The sequence below is a fragment of the Urocitellus parryii genome, chromosome 1 (genome assembly GCF_045843805.1).
Source record: "Urocitellus parryii isolate mUroPar1 chromosome 1, mUroPar1.hap1, whole genome shotgun sequence".
Taxonomy (NCBI): Eukaryota; Metazoa; Chordata; class Mammalia; order Rodentia; family Sciuridae; genus Urocitellus; species Urocitellus parryii.
The window spans coordinates 94,699,124-94,714,173 of record NC_135531.1 but is presented as its reverse complement, the minus strand read 5'-3'; the positions used below and the strand labels follow the sequence as shown (position 1 = coordinate 94,714,173).

General features: G+C 42.4%; 1 protein-coding gene across 2 annotated transcripts in view; it reads left to right on the top strand.

Moving 5' to 3' along the window:
* Pfdn1 (prefoldin subunit 1) overlaps positions 1-13,144 on the top strand; it is a 66,104-nt gene extending 52,960 nt beyond the window's left edge. Inside the window, exons 4-5 of one of the 2 annotated variants that reach the window (XR_013343372.1) lie at positions 12,724-12,876; positions 13,033-13,144. Coding sequence is in view for 1 of the 2 variants with exons in the window: in XM_077796482.1 (XP_077652608.1) it covers positions 12,724-12,807 (84 nt within the window). In the remaining variant the exon portion in view is untranslated. Of the gene's footprint in view, positions 1-12,723 lie in introns of both variants that reach the window. The other variant, XM_077796482.1, reaches the window with a different exon arrangement.
* Positions 13,145-15,050: the final 1,906 nt, after the last annotated feature.

The following is a 15,050-nucleotide window of genomic DNA, read 5'->3' as shown; positions in this document are numbered from 1 at the left end:
TGAACCTCTCCACTTAGTTAATTCTTTCTCATCCTTCAGATCCAAGTTCAAAAGTGCCTCTGTGGTTTCTTTGATTGTATCAGGTGTTTCTTCCATTACATCGTGCTTTCCCTCAGACCCCTTATTTAGTTCAGTGTCCATGTGTCCTTTGATAGTGAACATGGGGGTAACTTGTTCACTGCTCTAATATTACCCAGTCCTCATGCACATTAGAGCATCTAAAACTTCTCTGAAACATAATTTTGGATGTTCAGTAAATGTTGGTATAATGAATTCTGTGCTAGTGAAGCATTAATCAAATCAGACGATCCCTAGTTTTATGGAACTTACACTGAGATGCAAACAAGAACTAAGCAAGATACTCTCTTATAGTGAAGATGGTATTTTAGAGAGTAAATGGTAACTGCTTTTATTTGAGCCTTCAGGAAAGGCCTTAACAGGGTGAAATTTCAGCCAATAAAATAAAAAGAAGCAGCTAGCCTCTTAAAAGTATCTTGAAGAAGAACATTCCAGGTGGAAGTATATGTAGTAAAATGTCTTAAGATAGGAATAAGTTGGGTGGAGTTATTTAAGCAAATGAGAGGGGAATGTGGCAATGTGGTTGACAGGGACCAGATCATGTACAGTCTTACTGGCCAGGTTGAGAAGTTTGGATTTTATTCTAAGTGGGACAGGGAAGCCAGCATGTTTTTTTTTTTTTTTTTTTTTTGTATCATGGATTGAATTCGGGGGCACTTGATCACTGAGCCACATCCTCAGCCCTATTTTGTATTTTATTTAGAGACAAGGTCTCTTAGCACCTCACTGAATTGCTGAGGCTGGCTTTGAACTTGTGATTCTCCTGTCTCAGCCCCCTGAGCTGCTGGGATTACAGGCATGCGCCACTGTGCCCAGCTAGCAGAGGGTTTAAGCCGAGAGATTAACCTGATTTGCATTGTTAAGGTAGCCATAACAGATTTCCAAAATAAGACAAATGGAGTTTGGACTAGGATGGTAGTAATGGAGTTAGAAAGAAGAGTATGGTTTGGGAATACATTGGAAGTAAATTAGTATGAGTTGCTAATGATATATTAGAAGTAAATTAATATTTGCTGGTGAGGGAGATAGAGTTTGGGTGGGGGGAAGGAAATCAGGGATAGCTCCTGTTTTTTTTTTTTTTTTTTTTTTGGTAACTTTTGGTACTGGGGATTAAATCCAGAGGCTCTTAACCACCGAGCCGTATCTCCAGTCTATTATTTGGTACCAGGAATTGAGCCCAGGGGTACTTAACCACTGAACCACACCCCCAACCCTTGTTTATATTTTTATTTAGAGACAGGGTCTTGCTCAAGTTGCTTAGGGCCTCTCTAAGATGCTGAGGCTGGTCTTGAACTTGCAATCTTCCTAGCTCAGAATCCTGAGTTACTTGAATTACAAGCATGTACCACCATGACCAGCTCTTTTTGTGTTTATTTTTGTTGTTGTTGTTGTTGGCTTTTTATTTATTTATTTTTATTTATTCTGATTTGTTATATATGATGGTAGAATGCAGTCCATTTCATATTATACATATAGAGCACAATTTTTCAAGATGCTGATTGTACACGAAGTATTTTCACACCATTTGTGTCTTATACTTAAGGTAATGATGTCTAATTCATTCCACCATCATTTCTACTCCCTTACCCCCTCCTCTCCCCTCCCTCCTCTTTGCCCTATAAAGGTCTTCCATTCCTCCCATGCTCCTCCATACCCCCCCATGCCAATCACCATTATGCATCTGCATCTTCATATCAAAGAAAACATTTGGCCTTTGTTTTGGGGAGGGATTGGCTTGCTTCACTTAGCATTATATTCTCCAACTCCATCCATTTACCTGCAAATGCCATGTGGTGTTTTTGGTTTTTGAGTACTTTATATGTCCTAGAGATTAGTGCTATATATGATGTGTTTGTGGTAAAGATTTGCTCCCATTCTGTAGGGTAGAGAGTCTCTATTCACCTCATTATTGTTCCTCTTGCTGAGAAGAAACTTTTTAGTTTGAATCCACCCCATTTATTGATTCTTGCACTACAGGAGTTTTATTAAGAAAATTGGGGCCTAATCTGACATGATGGAGATTTGGGCCTACTTTTTCTTCCATTAGTTGCAAGGTCTCTGGTTTAATTCCTAAGACCTTGATCCACTTTGAGTTGAGTTTTGTGCATGGTGAGAGATAGAGGTTTAATTTCATTTTGTTACATGTGGATTTCCAGTTTTCCCAGCACCATTTGTTGAAGAGGCTATCTTTTCTCCAATGTTTTTGGCGCCTTAATATAAGATAACTGAAGTTATGTGGGTTAGACTCTGTGTCCTCTAGTCTGTACCACTGGTTTACAGGTCTATTTTGGTGCCATTACCATGCTGTTTTAGTTACTATTGCTCTGTAGTATAGTTTTAGGTCTGGAATAGTATTGCCACCAGCTTCATTCTTCTTGCTAAGGATTGCTTTAGCTAATCTGGGTCTCTTATTTTTCCAGATGATTTCATGATTGCCCTATTTCTATAAGGAATGCCATTGGGATTTTGATTGAGATTGCATTGAATCTTTATAGTGCTTTTGGTAGTGTGGTCATTTTGACAATATTAATTTGCCTATCCAAGAACAAGGTAGATTTTTCCATCTTCTAATTTCTTTCTTTAGTGTGTTGTAGTTTTCATTGTAGAGGTCTTCCATCTCTTTAAATTTATTCCCAAGTATTTTACTTTTTTTGAGGCTTCTGTAAATGGGGTGGTTTTCCTAGTTGCACTTTGAGTGGATTTGTCATTGATGTACAGAAATGCCTTTGATTTATGGGTGTTGATTTTGTATCTAGCTACTTTGCTGCTTTGTGGTTCCATTCTAAGTTTTCCAAGGAATTTCCTCCATACTGCTTTCCAGATGGGCTGCACCTGTTTGCAGTCCCAGTAGCGTGCATTTTCCCCCACATCCTCACCAACACTTATTGTTGTGTTCTTAATTGCTGCCATTCTGACTGGAGTGAGATGAAATCTTAGAGTAGTTTTGATTTGCATTTCTCTAATTGCTAGAGATGCTGAATTCATTTATTAGTTCTAGGAGATTTCTGGTGGAATGTTTTGGGTCTTCTAGGTATAGAATCATATTGTCTGCACATAGTGATAATTTGAGTCCTTTCCTCCCTATCCTTATCCCTTTAATTTCTTTTGTCTATCTGATTGCTCTGGCTAGAGTTTCAAGCATAATGTTGAATAGAAGTGGTGACAGAGGGCATCCCTGTCTTGTTCCAGTTTTTAGAGGGAATGCTTTCAATTTTTCTCCATTTAGAATGATGTTGGCCTGGGGTTTAGCATAGATTGCCTTTACAATGTTGAGGTATGTTCCTGTTTTCCCTAGTTTTTCAAGCATTTTGAACCGTGATCTTTTTTGTGTTTTAAATTAAGCAGTTGGATGAGTGCCATTCACTGAGATGGGGGAAATGGGAAGGGAGTGAGGTGATTGTAAATCAGTTGTATGTGTTTTAAACATGTTGGAGGGTTGGAGATATAAATTTGGGAGTCATAATGGTTTTCAAAGGTATGAGATGACTGAGAGTGTCCAAGAGGTGTCCCTGAAAGAAAGGAGTTCCAGATCAGCTTCCTAGAAACTACCAGCATTGGAATTTGAGCAGAGGAGCAGCTATTAGTAGGCAAGGGGAACTTTCTGTAGGAAGAGAGTGCTATGTGGTGCTATGAAAACTAAGAGAAGGAGATATTTCAAGGATTGTATAGAGGCATGCACACCTGTAATCCCAGCCTACTCTGGAGGCTGAGGCAGGAGGATTGCAAGTTTGATGTCAGCCTGGGCAACTTAGTGAGACTCTTGTCTCAAAAAATAAAAAAGAGCTGAAGGTGTAGCTTCATGCTTGCCTAGCATGCATGAAACCCTGGGTTTGGTCCCTGATACTTAACAAAGTCTTTCTCTTCTCCTCTTCTCTTCTTTCTCTTCTCTTCTCTTCTCTTCTCTTCTCTTCTCTTCTCTTCTCTTCTCTTCTCTCTCTCTCTCTTTCAATACTGTCAAGAGATCAAGTTAGATAATAATAGAGAAGTGGCCCATGCTTTGGGCAACATAACGGTCACTGGGTCTGGACTATAGTTAGTTTGGTATGCCAGGTGGAATGATGGTTGGAGAGGGCTGAGGAGCAAGTGGAAGTGGAGGCAGCTATTAAAAACAGTTGGCTCAAAAAGCTTTGCTAAAGGGCTGGGGCTGTGGCTGTGGCTGGGTCTCAGCGTTAGTGCACTTGCCTGGCATGTGTGAAGCACTGAGTTCGGTTCTCAGCAACTCATAAATAGATAAAATATAGGTCTATCAACAACCAACCAACCAACCAATAAATAAATAAATAAAAATAAAAGTTTTGCTAAGAAGAGGAGTAGAGAAAAAGGGGCTGTCAGGTCAAGAGGAATTTGTAATGGTTTGCCTCACCAAGAAGGATCTTGCAGAGAAAGAAATAAAGACTAAGAAGAAAGGATAACTTAGGGAGATAAATTTTTGAGAAGGCACATAGGGATGGAATCACCATCTAAATTGAAGATGGTTTGATTCTAATTGAATCACCATCTAAATTGAAGATGGTTTTTGATTCTAATCAAAACATCTAATTGTTTTGATTCCTTTAAAAACACAAGGACACTGTACATTTCAACAATAAGGAAAGGAGACTCTGTATATAAGCATAGTCAGTAGATTTAGTAGTGAGAAGAAGAGTGACTGATTGCTTTTATTTTCTTAGCTGGTGTAGGAGATTTGAGGAGACAAGACAAATTTTGAAATTGTTGTTTTGGAGAGCAGACAGTGAACATATCTGACAGTGTTAAGTGCCCGTTTGATATTCATGGCCCTGAATTTTAAGCAAGACCCTTGTCACAGTTAAGTGTGTTCTTTCAGCAACATTCTGCTGTTAGGTATAGGCATGGACTGTGTGGGTGGTTGGGTTTAACCTGGTGTTGGCATTTTGCCAAGGTAAGTGCAACAGATGTGGGGGGCAGCAAAAGAGATATGGTATATTCAAGGAGAATAAATATAAATGATGGACCATGGAAGCTAATCTGTAAGAGGGAAGAAGGCTGTGAAAATATAATGAACAGTGAGAAACTTGTTGAGTGATGAAGCTAAAGAAATGCTAGGTGAAAAGTATTGGATAGAAGTGCCTGAAAGAATATGAGGTAGTGGTGGTGAAATTGAAATTTGAAGGGTAATGCAATTACTGGTATTATTGACAAGATCTATGTGCTTTGGACTGGGTGGCTGAAGTGGTGTAAAGTAAAAATTGTGAGGGAAGAAGAGGTCATGTATTGGATGGATTATGTGCATTCTAGTGGAAGTTAACTTTCATTGTATAATCAGTGGTATGGAGGAAGACGAGCCATTGATGAAGAAGGGATAAAAACCAGCCTATTGGAGGGGGAATCATCTGGGCGTGCATGATGCTATGAATTTCAAGAACCAGGGTTGTTGAAGGAAAAAGAGTGAGAGATGGTTTGACAGCGAGCTGAATGAATGGAAACTTACGCTTTTATTAGATAACTTTCATTGAAAATTTAAAGTCTCTGAAATCTCTACTGGTTGTACTCAATTCTACTCTTAAAACTCCATCTTTTTTTTAAGAAGAGAGATTGGTAAATTATAGGCTGCTGGCCAGATCCAGCCTGCTACCTGTTTTTGTGGTCTGGAAGCACAGCTGTGTCCATTACTGATGCCATACCCATTGATTTGCACATAGTCTGTGGTTGGTTTTGTGCTACAGTGGCAGAGGTGAGTAGTCACACAGCTCCACAAAGACTGAAATATTTATTATCTGGCTCTTCATAGAAAAAATTTGCTGACTTCTGATTTAGAGCAGTGGCTTTCTTACTTTAGTGTGCCTCAGAAGCACCTGGAAGGCTGTAAAAACAGATTGCTGGACTCCACCCAGAGTTTCTTATTCAGTGGGTCTGAGTTGGGGCTCAAGAATGTACATTTCTGACAAGTTCTTGGGTGATGCTGATGCTTCTGGTATATTAATCACACTTTAAAGAGCCATTGCTTTAGATATATAAGGTAGTGATCAGGTTCCTTCTACCCTTAATCTACTGAACCAAATATCCTGACCTACTTCACTGCTATCTCTTGACATGATTTACTGAATTGTCATCATTGCTTTTCAGCTTGGTACTCCCAAGTGCGGTGATTCTTTGGATGAAGTCTCATCAGTGCCACATACATTGGAACAGTTGCCATTCCTGGCCCTACACTTAGCTATGATCTTTCTTTCTTCTTTGTCTTCCTTGATTGTCAGAGGCTTGGGACTCAAATGGGGTTCGAGTGTTAGGGAGAACAGCAGTAAGTAGAGGTCATCTGAATTATAGGGAGACCAAGTGGCTTACTTCTGTGGTTTGGAAGCAGTAAGATTACCCTGTCACCCCAGTGTGTCTATCTGCTTTAATGTGCTCTACTGTGTAGTAGAGGTTTGTCATGTGTTGAGAGCCACAGCCGAAGGGTCCCCAGCAAACTTCCAGCTGCCAGCTGATGATTGGCTCACAGCGGCCCCAGCAAACTTCTAGCTGCCAACTGATTGGCTCCTCTGCCGTGATGCTCATTGGGCTGTTTCCCAACCAATTGGCCTCAAGAGCAGGAGGAGTGGGGGAAGTTGAGAGGCTTGTGGGAAGCCGGTGGTGGCAGTTGGGCTCTGAGGGTTTTCCTGAGGAGCTGTGTGGTGCAGTGTGTGTGTTCTAAAAATAAAGTTTGTTTCTTTTGACAAGTGGCTCCTGAATTGTGCCCAGCCAGACTGTGGCAGTCATGGCAGATTTGAGTTGGAGGTTGATCACAGAAAGGGTCTGGGAGTCTGATACCACACAGTAGCAGTATCGGTCTCTTGGCAGGTCTACCACACCTGGGAGAAAAACAAGGAAAAATATAAATGGTATTTCTAAAAGAATTTCTAGAAGATTCAGGGACTGAACTTTCTCTTTAGTCTTTTGCTCCATGTCTAAGTTTGCGTTGTCTTTCTTTGAGCTTGTCTTCCAGCACTATAGTTCAGCAGTTAGCATAGAGCCTAGGGTGGCCTCAAGTAGTAAAGTAGATGTAACCTGGTGAGTTCACAAATGGTTGTGACCTGAGCTCTCTTAGCATCAAATTTGGGGTCAGGCTTCACCTGCTTTCTCTCTGCTGAGTGCTCCTCACCTGTTTAGGTCATGGGAGCACTTATTCTGCCAGAGCTCTACCCTGCTCCTGGTGACCACAATCCCTCCTCTCCCTTCATTTCCCTTTCTGATTTCTCTGCTTGTGCCTTGTCGCCTTTCTTTTTTTCTCTTTTCCCTTTTGCTCCACCAGCCTTCCTCGTTTTGCTTCCTGTTTGCCAAGACAGGCCTCTGCAGCCCCCAGTGAGTTCTTGGCCTCTTGCTAACCTCTCCCATGACAGGCAGCTGGCACCTTCCAACCACTACAGTTCTGTGACAGAGAAGACAGTCAGTGGGGCTCTTGGGCTTTTGATTTGGAAATCATGGGAGAGGCAGTGAGAAGGTAGCCCTTACTTCGTTGTTTTTTTTTTTTTTTTTTTTTTTTTTTTTTTTTTAAATTAAAGTTGGCAGGGGTCTACAGAAGCTGGAAGCTTGGAGTCAACACAAGGCAGAAGTATGTGGCCATGGTAGGCGAGACTCAAAGCAGAAAATCTCTGTCACAGAACACCAAAGACAGAAAACCTAAGACTGCCTTGTGTGTTGCGCCTGTAGCTTGGATTGGAGGTGGGGGCCAGCCAGAAGAGCTGCTTTGGTTCACCATGTCTCCCTTTTCCTCTGAGCTCCATTTTACTTGTTTTATTTGTTTAGTCTTTAAGACAAGAGTTCATTAGAAGAAAGGATTCTGTGACTAAAGAAAAATTGGGGAAAGAGCAGGACACACTGATATTGTCTGAATTCTCATTTTATAAATGGAAAAATAGAGAATCAGAGAGGAAAAACTTTTATATCCTAAGGCATGACAGACAGGAGAATAATAATAATTTAGAGAAGGAGAGCTTGGAGAAAAAAGTCTATAGATATAGCGTCACAAGATGCATTACCTCAGGAGTCTATTTGAGAGATTGTGTAATGTCAGGAAAATTCTAGGGACTTGAGCTTCTTCCCTTTGAAAGGGGATGAGTATGAAATGCCAGCCCCTCAGTCTCTCAGAAAAAGAACCTCAGGCTGACGAGCAATGACACTTCCCCTGGCGATGCTGAGCCCCACAGGAAATCTCAGAATTTCTCATCAGGACAAGGCCTCGCAAGAATGTCGCTACATCCAGAGCTTTGTGGTTTGTTGTCACTGTAGAATTTCCTAGGTACAGGGTTCTGAGGGAGATTGCACAGAAAGAAACTGTAGCGAGAACTGCACAGGCCTTCCTAGGACTGCTGGTGAAGGTGTGAGCTCCACTTGTGCCCTGGAGCTTATAAAAGAGTTGTTGTCCCTGTACGGCTTATAGCAGCCCTGAAGCCAACTCCAAGTGAAGCTGTTAAGGATTTCAGAGTCCAGGACGTGGGGAATTTAGATGGTTTGTTTTGTAGTTTTCCAAGACCACCTACTAAAGCCTAAGAACCTGACCCTCAGGGCCTATTCTTTTGAGTAGAGATGTTCCCCCTGGGATCAGTGAGATTGAGTCATATATATATATATTTATTTATAAAATCTGGGGGGCAAGAGGTTAAGAGGGCAATGCCAAAACCCAAAGACCATTACAAAGAAGGATGGTCAGTTTCTGTCTTTGCTTCCTCAGGTGCACGTTCCTCATTTATTTAATTAGGAGGAAAATATCAATGTGTGTCCAAGTTAAATCTTTAGACATTATATTCCCATAATAATGCACTATATTTAATAAGGGACAAGTTTCTGTTGTGTACCAGCCATTCTTCTAGACGGTAGAAGTGTATCATGAAACAAAAAAAGTCCTTCCCTTGTGGATCTTTCTCATTATGGAAGCCAACAAATACCATTTTAGGTAGTGATAAGTGCTACTGAGAGAAATCTGGATAAGGAGACTAGGGAATATGGGGTGGCATGTAATCAAGAGGGTCTTTCAGATAAGGCTGCACTTGAGAAAGCCCTGAAGGAATTGAGGGAGCAAATAAGGGTTGATGGGTATCTGGGGAAGCAGTTTCCTACACAGAGAGAGTAGCAAAGGGCAGACACCTGTCAGAAACATAAACCTGGTAGGCTGGAGGAACAGCACAGAGGCCAGTGTGGCTGGAGCCGAAGCAGTGAGGGGAGAGGTGTCAAAAGTTAGAGACTTAGCCGAGAGCAAGACCATGCATGGCTTTCCCACAGTTGAAAAGCACAGAAATCTGAATGTTTGTATTCTCCCTACTCCCTATCACCAAATTCATATGTTGAAACCTATTCTGTGGTGATGTTAGGAGATAGCACATTGGGGAGGTGATTTGATCATGAGGGTGGAGTCCTTTGAATAGGATTAGTGCCCTTATAAGAAGAGGCCAGGGGAGATCGTTTGCCTTCCCACTATGTGAGGATTCAGTGAGAAGGCACTATCTGAACCAGAAGGCAGGCCCTCACTAGTTCTGAATCATTCTTGGTATTGGACATCCAGCCTTCAGAACTGTAAGCAATAAATTTCTGTTGTTTATAAGCCATTCAGTCTATGGTATTTTGTTTTAGCAGTCCCCAAATGACAGAGCTTTGCCTTTTATGCTTAAGATGGGAAGCCACTGAAGGGCTTTTAAGTGTTAAGAGACGACTGGTCACAGTGGAAAAGGAACTGAAGGGCGAAGAGCAGAAAAAAGGAAACTTCCTAGGAAGCTAAACTTTAAGGTCAGATTCTGGATACATTTTAAGACACAGCTAATAGGTTTTGTTGCTTGGTTGAATGTTGGGTGTGAAAGATTCAAGGATGATGTAAAATGATCTTGTCTAGAGCAGTTGCACAAATGGAGCTGTCATTTACAGAAATGGAGAAGACTGCATTTCACAGAATTTCTGTCTTGACTAATAGTGTCATAAATAAGCTATGGAGATTCAAGGAAGATAAAGGTTAATTTAATCACTGGCTCCTTAATTTTCTTCATTTCCTCTGATAACATTTATATTTGGTAATTCTGGCATTTATTTTTGGGATAAGTATGATCCTGCCATGTATACTTTTAGGGACATTTACCCAGGTCTCTGCATTTCAGTGTGGCTTTCAGAAGAGCTTTGGGGATAAACTTGTCTCTGGGGGCAGTCTTTTCATGGCTTCCTATTAACACAAACTGGTGGTGCAAAGCAACAGAAATTTATTCTCTCACAGTTCTAGAGGCCTGGAGTCCAAAATCAAGATATTATAGGGCCATGCTCCTTCCAAAAGATTTAGGGGACAATCCTTCCTTGCCTCTTCCAGCTTTCTTGTAGATCAGTCACTCCAGTCTCTACCTCCATCAACGTGTGGTGTTCTCTTTCTCTTCATCCCTGCCTTCATGTAAGGACATTAAACATTGGGTTTAGGGTCTTCTGTAATCCAGTATGACCTTGATTTAACTTGGTTGTATGTGCAAAGACCCTCTTTCCAGTAAGGTCATGTTCACAGGTACCAGAAATAAGTTCTGTTTGTGAAATATGGTGCAACCTCCTTTCTTAGGTTTGGGTTTGATTATAAGGATCTTGTGGACTTAGATCTGCTTGAGAATGTGTTAGGAACATTGAAATAGTTGGAAAATGTGTCCCACTGTGCTAGGGCTGCCCCATCTGTTGGAATTAATTTTTTTAAAAGAATTTATGTAAACTAATTAAATATTGATGAAATATTGATAAGCATCATGTGCATTAATGTTTGAAACTTGAAGACCTTAGGATTTTCAGGTGGTAAAATTCATGAAAATGGAAGACAAAAAGAAGAGAGGTTATGGGACAAACCATTTTAAAAGCTGAGAATTATAAAACCTGAATTTGGCCAGAGGCCTGGCAGTAGGGCACACAGGCCTTGATGATGTTACAGGTTTATGGTTTTGCCAGATGTGACTGCAAGCTGGTCAGGATTGAATGCAGCAGACTTCAGTTCCTGAGCACTGGCCATGGCAGGGGAAAACCCTGCTTCGTCCGCCAGCTCATCCCTTAACTTTCAGATGTGCTAAAGATGCCCAGGGTGGTGTATGCTGCTCACTCTGGTTGCTGCCCCCCCTCTGTACAATACCCAGTGCGAACATTCTTTAGCAGTGTGTCAGGAGTTATTAAGATGTGCCTCTTTTTAACTCACAAGTCTAAGGGTTGTTTATCAAAGGAAGTTCAAGTTCCCACTCCGCTATCATGATGATAGAACTATATCATGTTTAGCAATGTAATTAAATAAAATTCCTTAGCAACAGTATACATTTGTGGTCACTGAATTGTTATCATAGTCACAGTGAGTTTTATAGAGCCCCTGTTATATTACAAGGAAGTACGCACAAATTGGCAGTAAAGAAATTTTGAAGTTAGGAAGGACAAGCAGGAGTCAGAGTTTCGCACAAAACCAATGAAGATTTGTCTTGCCTGTGACATTTGGCTCCTATAGGCAAAAGCCTCAGAATGTATCATATAATAAACATCTAGACAGAGTGGAAGAAGTTAGAGATGGGGACATGTGCACCAGGCACCCGATAGGTTTGCTGGTAAAGGCAGTGAGGAATAGATTGTTTAGATTTACCCATGTCAGCAGTGGCAACCAGTTTTTAAGCAAGGCCTGCGGAGCCACTTGAAGCCTTCTGCCCCAGCCTTTCCCAGGTTTCCCTAGGTCATTTTTAGGTACTTGGATGAATGAAGAAGGGCTGAGGAGGGCATTGATGGCCCGTGGGCTGCCTGGACCAGACATTACTGGCTCCAGCCTGGCTCAGTCACATGCACTGTGGGAGGGCATAATTTTGAGTATTCCTTCAGAACATGAATCTTATTCCTTCAAAAAAAGAGCCTTCATTTCATGTTTGCTAGGTGGGGATACAGCCACAACTATGTCCTCAAGGGAGGGAGCAGTGTGGTCAAGCCACCATACTTCTGGGGTGAGCACAGGGCAAATAATGTACACACATCATTTCCTTTGACTAATCTTTTGTAATAGTGGTCCAGATGTAGCTTCTAAAAGGAATTAAATTTCTTTGTCTAAGTTGAGACTTTTAATTTAGGACCCAGATGGGGCAGGAGGTAAACTTCCAAAAGGTCTCTGCTTTTGTCGGTGTGTCACTGTCCTGGATTCCTGGCGGCAGCAATTTCATTAGAAAAGCAGATTCCACCCTGACTCATCTGCCTCAGTGAGACTGTGATCTGACTCCCTGCACTCACAGCAGCCTAAGGCCACTGGACAAACCAATGTACACTGTCCCCTCTGTGGCACTGGTGTGCTATGGGCTCCTGGCCTGAGCCATGGAAAACCTTGAGCAGAGACAGTCTGTTAGTGGGCAGGAGCTTTGTCCTGGAATTTCCTGGCCTTTGTCTGGTATAACTTCATGTATCAAGATGCCCATTTTTAAAGCCCACTTCCTTCTGGAAGAATTATTCAGCTGCCTGCCCTCCACAGAGCATTTCTGCTGCTTCTTCCAGGCCACTGCCTCTCCTTGCCCAGGGGTCTACCTGTGGGTGGCAGGAGACGGGAGCACTGTGGGTACACCTTGCTTCCAGTAGATAGTATGCTCCTGGAACTGATTACAGGAGATGATATAACCTATGGGCATAAAAGCTGCATCTGCCAACCTGGCCTGTTCACCATGATCCTAACCCTTCTTTCTCATATTGCAGCAGAAAAAGTCCTACCTGGAGCGGAGTGTTAAGGAAGCTGAGGACAACATCCGGGAGATGCTGATGGCGCGAAGGGCACAGTAGGAGCCTCTAGGGGGAAGCTTTTCCTCTTGACACCTCCCCTCCTGGCAAGGGTGGAGGGGCCTTTGCAGGGTAACTGCTTCCCTCTCCCTGGATGGACATTTTTATCTGGATGGCTTAGCAACCCCACATTTTCTGTATTGTCTCAAACCCCTTTTAGGTCCCACCCCTTTAACTTTCCCCTGGCTCTGCCTGCCACTTCTGTCCAGAACACTCTTCCCTCCGCAGGTGAGCCATGAACTCCCAGGAGAGGGAAGATGGGAGCCAGGGCAGATAGGGAAGCACTGCCTGTTCCTACCACTTGGCAAGCTGGTCAGACCAATAAAAAGCTTCTGTCCTACTCTGCTGTCTGCTTTTCTTGAGTCAAGGGATGAGAAAGAAGAGGGGGCAGTGACATCTCCTTCACATTGAAGCCCTTCCCTTGTTGCGGAGTGGAGTCTTGCCCTCTTCCCTCTTCCCTTTTGGTTCTTTGACCCCTGACTTCTGGTCCTGTGTGTAGCACACAGAGAAGGAAGCTTAAGTATGGTTCCTCTGCAGCACTTGGCCTCAAGATTCCTTTCCCTGCTTCCTCCCAAACATTTCAAAAGAAAGTTCAATAGTAATCGGCACCTCTAAGTCCATCTCCTTTGGCCAGTATCTAAGGTGGACACTATGATTCTGAAGCCAGAGAGAGGCTTAGGAGCAGTGATGTGTTGAAGCTGGACCTGCTAAGGAGAAACGGTGCCAATCTTAAGAAACTTTGTTGCAAGCTAGTTGTTAGATACAGTCATTACTAAAATCTAAATTAAGTAAACCTAGAAATTATATATTAAAAACGAGGACAGTAAATATTAAAAACACCCTTTCCTAATACTTCTACATTTGGTCACAACATATGCGCTTGAGGTTAGGAGTATGCTGCATTCTGGGGGTGGGGAGTACTACTTAATAGTGTGCTTCTGAGCCATGGCATTGTGGGGACATTTACATCATAAAACAAAAGAGATGGTTCAAAATATGGCTTTGAACTAACAACTAAATGTATATTGGCACAGTATTACTTCCAATTGCAACAGGCAGGCAGAGGCTGGCAGGGAGCTGTCAGCTGTTGCAGTAGAACTCACTCTGTGGCAGATCAGCGCCACCCCGTGGCCAAAGGTGAGATGAGTGACATGGCTGGGTAGAGGGAAGGGGTGGGTGGGAACAGCAGGAACAATCCACGTGACTGCGGGTTCCTGGGCTTCTAGAGAGCAGGCTTGGGACAGCCCACAGTTACCAAGAGGCTGGCTCCTTTCCTAGACCATGGCAAAAGCAAATCTGAACTGTACTGGTGAATGCTTCTGCCTGAGACTGTCATAGCGGCACCAGGAAGCAGAAGGACACCTGGTCTGGGAGCCTGCCTTCCTCATAACATCCACACTATTGGTGAAGTGGCCAGAATGAAAAATGAAAGCTGCTCCTTACCATGTCCACTAATTAAGTTATCCATATTTTTACCAGCTTTAGTGAGCAGACGAATAGATAGAAGTGGTAATAGAATTCAGGAAGCACAGACCCAAGATACTTAAATTATTTGGAATAATTTAGACAACTGAGGTTTGGACAAATTTATTGAAACTACAGGGTGTTAGCAGAGAAATCATCCAGTGGTATTAAATAAATCTCATCACTACTTTGAATGTATAATTTAAAATTATAAATATATATATTTCATAACTAAGCCTTTGGCCAAAAAAATAAAAGGAGAGTCATTTAGCACATTTGTTAAAGATCAATAAGAAATGGATTTTGAACATTAAAAAGATCAAGTCACTGAATTAAACAGCAGCAACCCTCACTAATCTAGAATCCCATAGTGTGGAAGGTAGAGGTGTCTGCGGAGCTAGTCACTTATCATAGCAATCAGAAGAGACGGGGTGGGCACACCCATCGGAGGTGGTGGCATAGCTGTCAGGGCAGAAGGACTGGGTTGATCAGGTAAGCATGTCCCAGAGGCAGCAGCAACAGAGAGCAGTCCAGCAAGCTGTGAGGCAGGTGGATGGTCCCACGTCATCTCTTCTTTGGTCTTCCACCACATACACTGGAGGGAGAAAGGGAGGGTGAGAATGATCTGGTGCAAACCTTAGACCTTGCAAAGTTAATGTCCCAGGACCAAGGGAGAGCCACAGCTGGCAAAAGCCATTAAACAGCCTTTTTGCTCCTACATGTGCAGTACATGAGGAAGAGTAGCTCATCAACTATTTTTCTTCCTTCAGACTAAGGACACA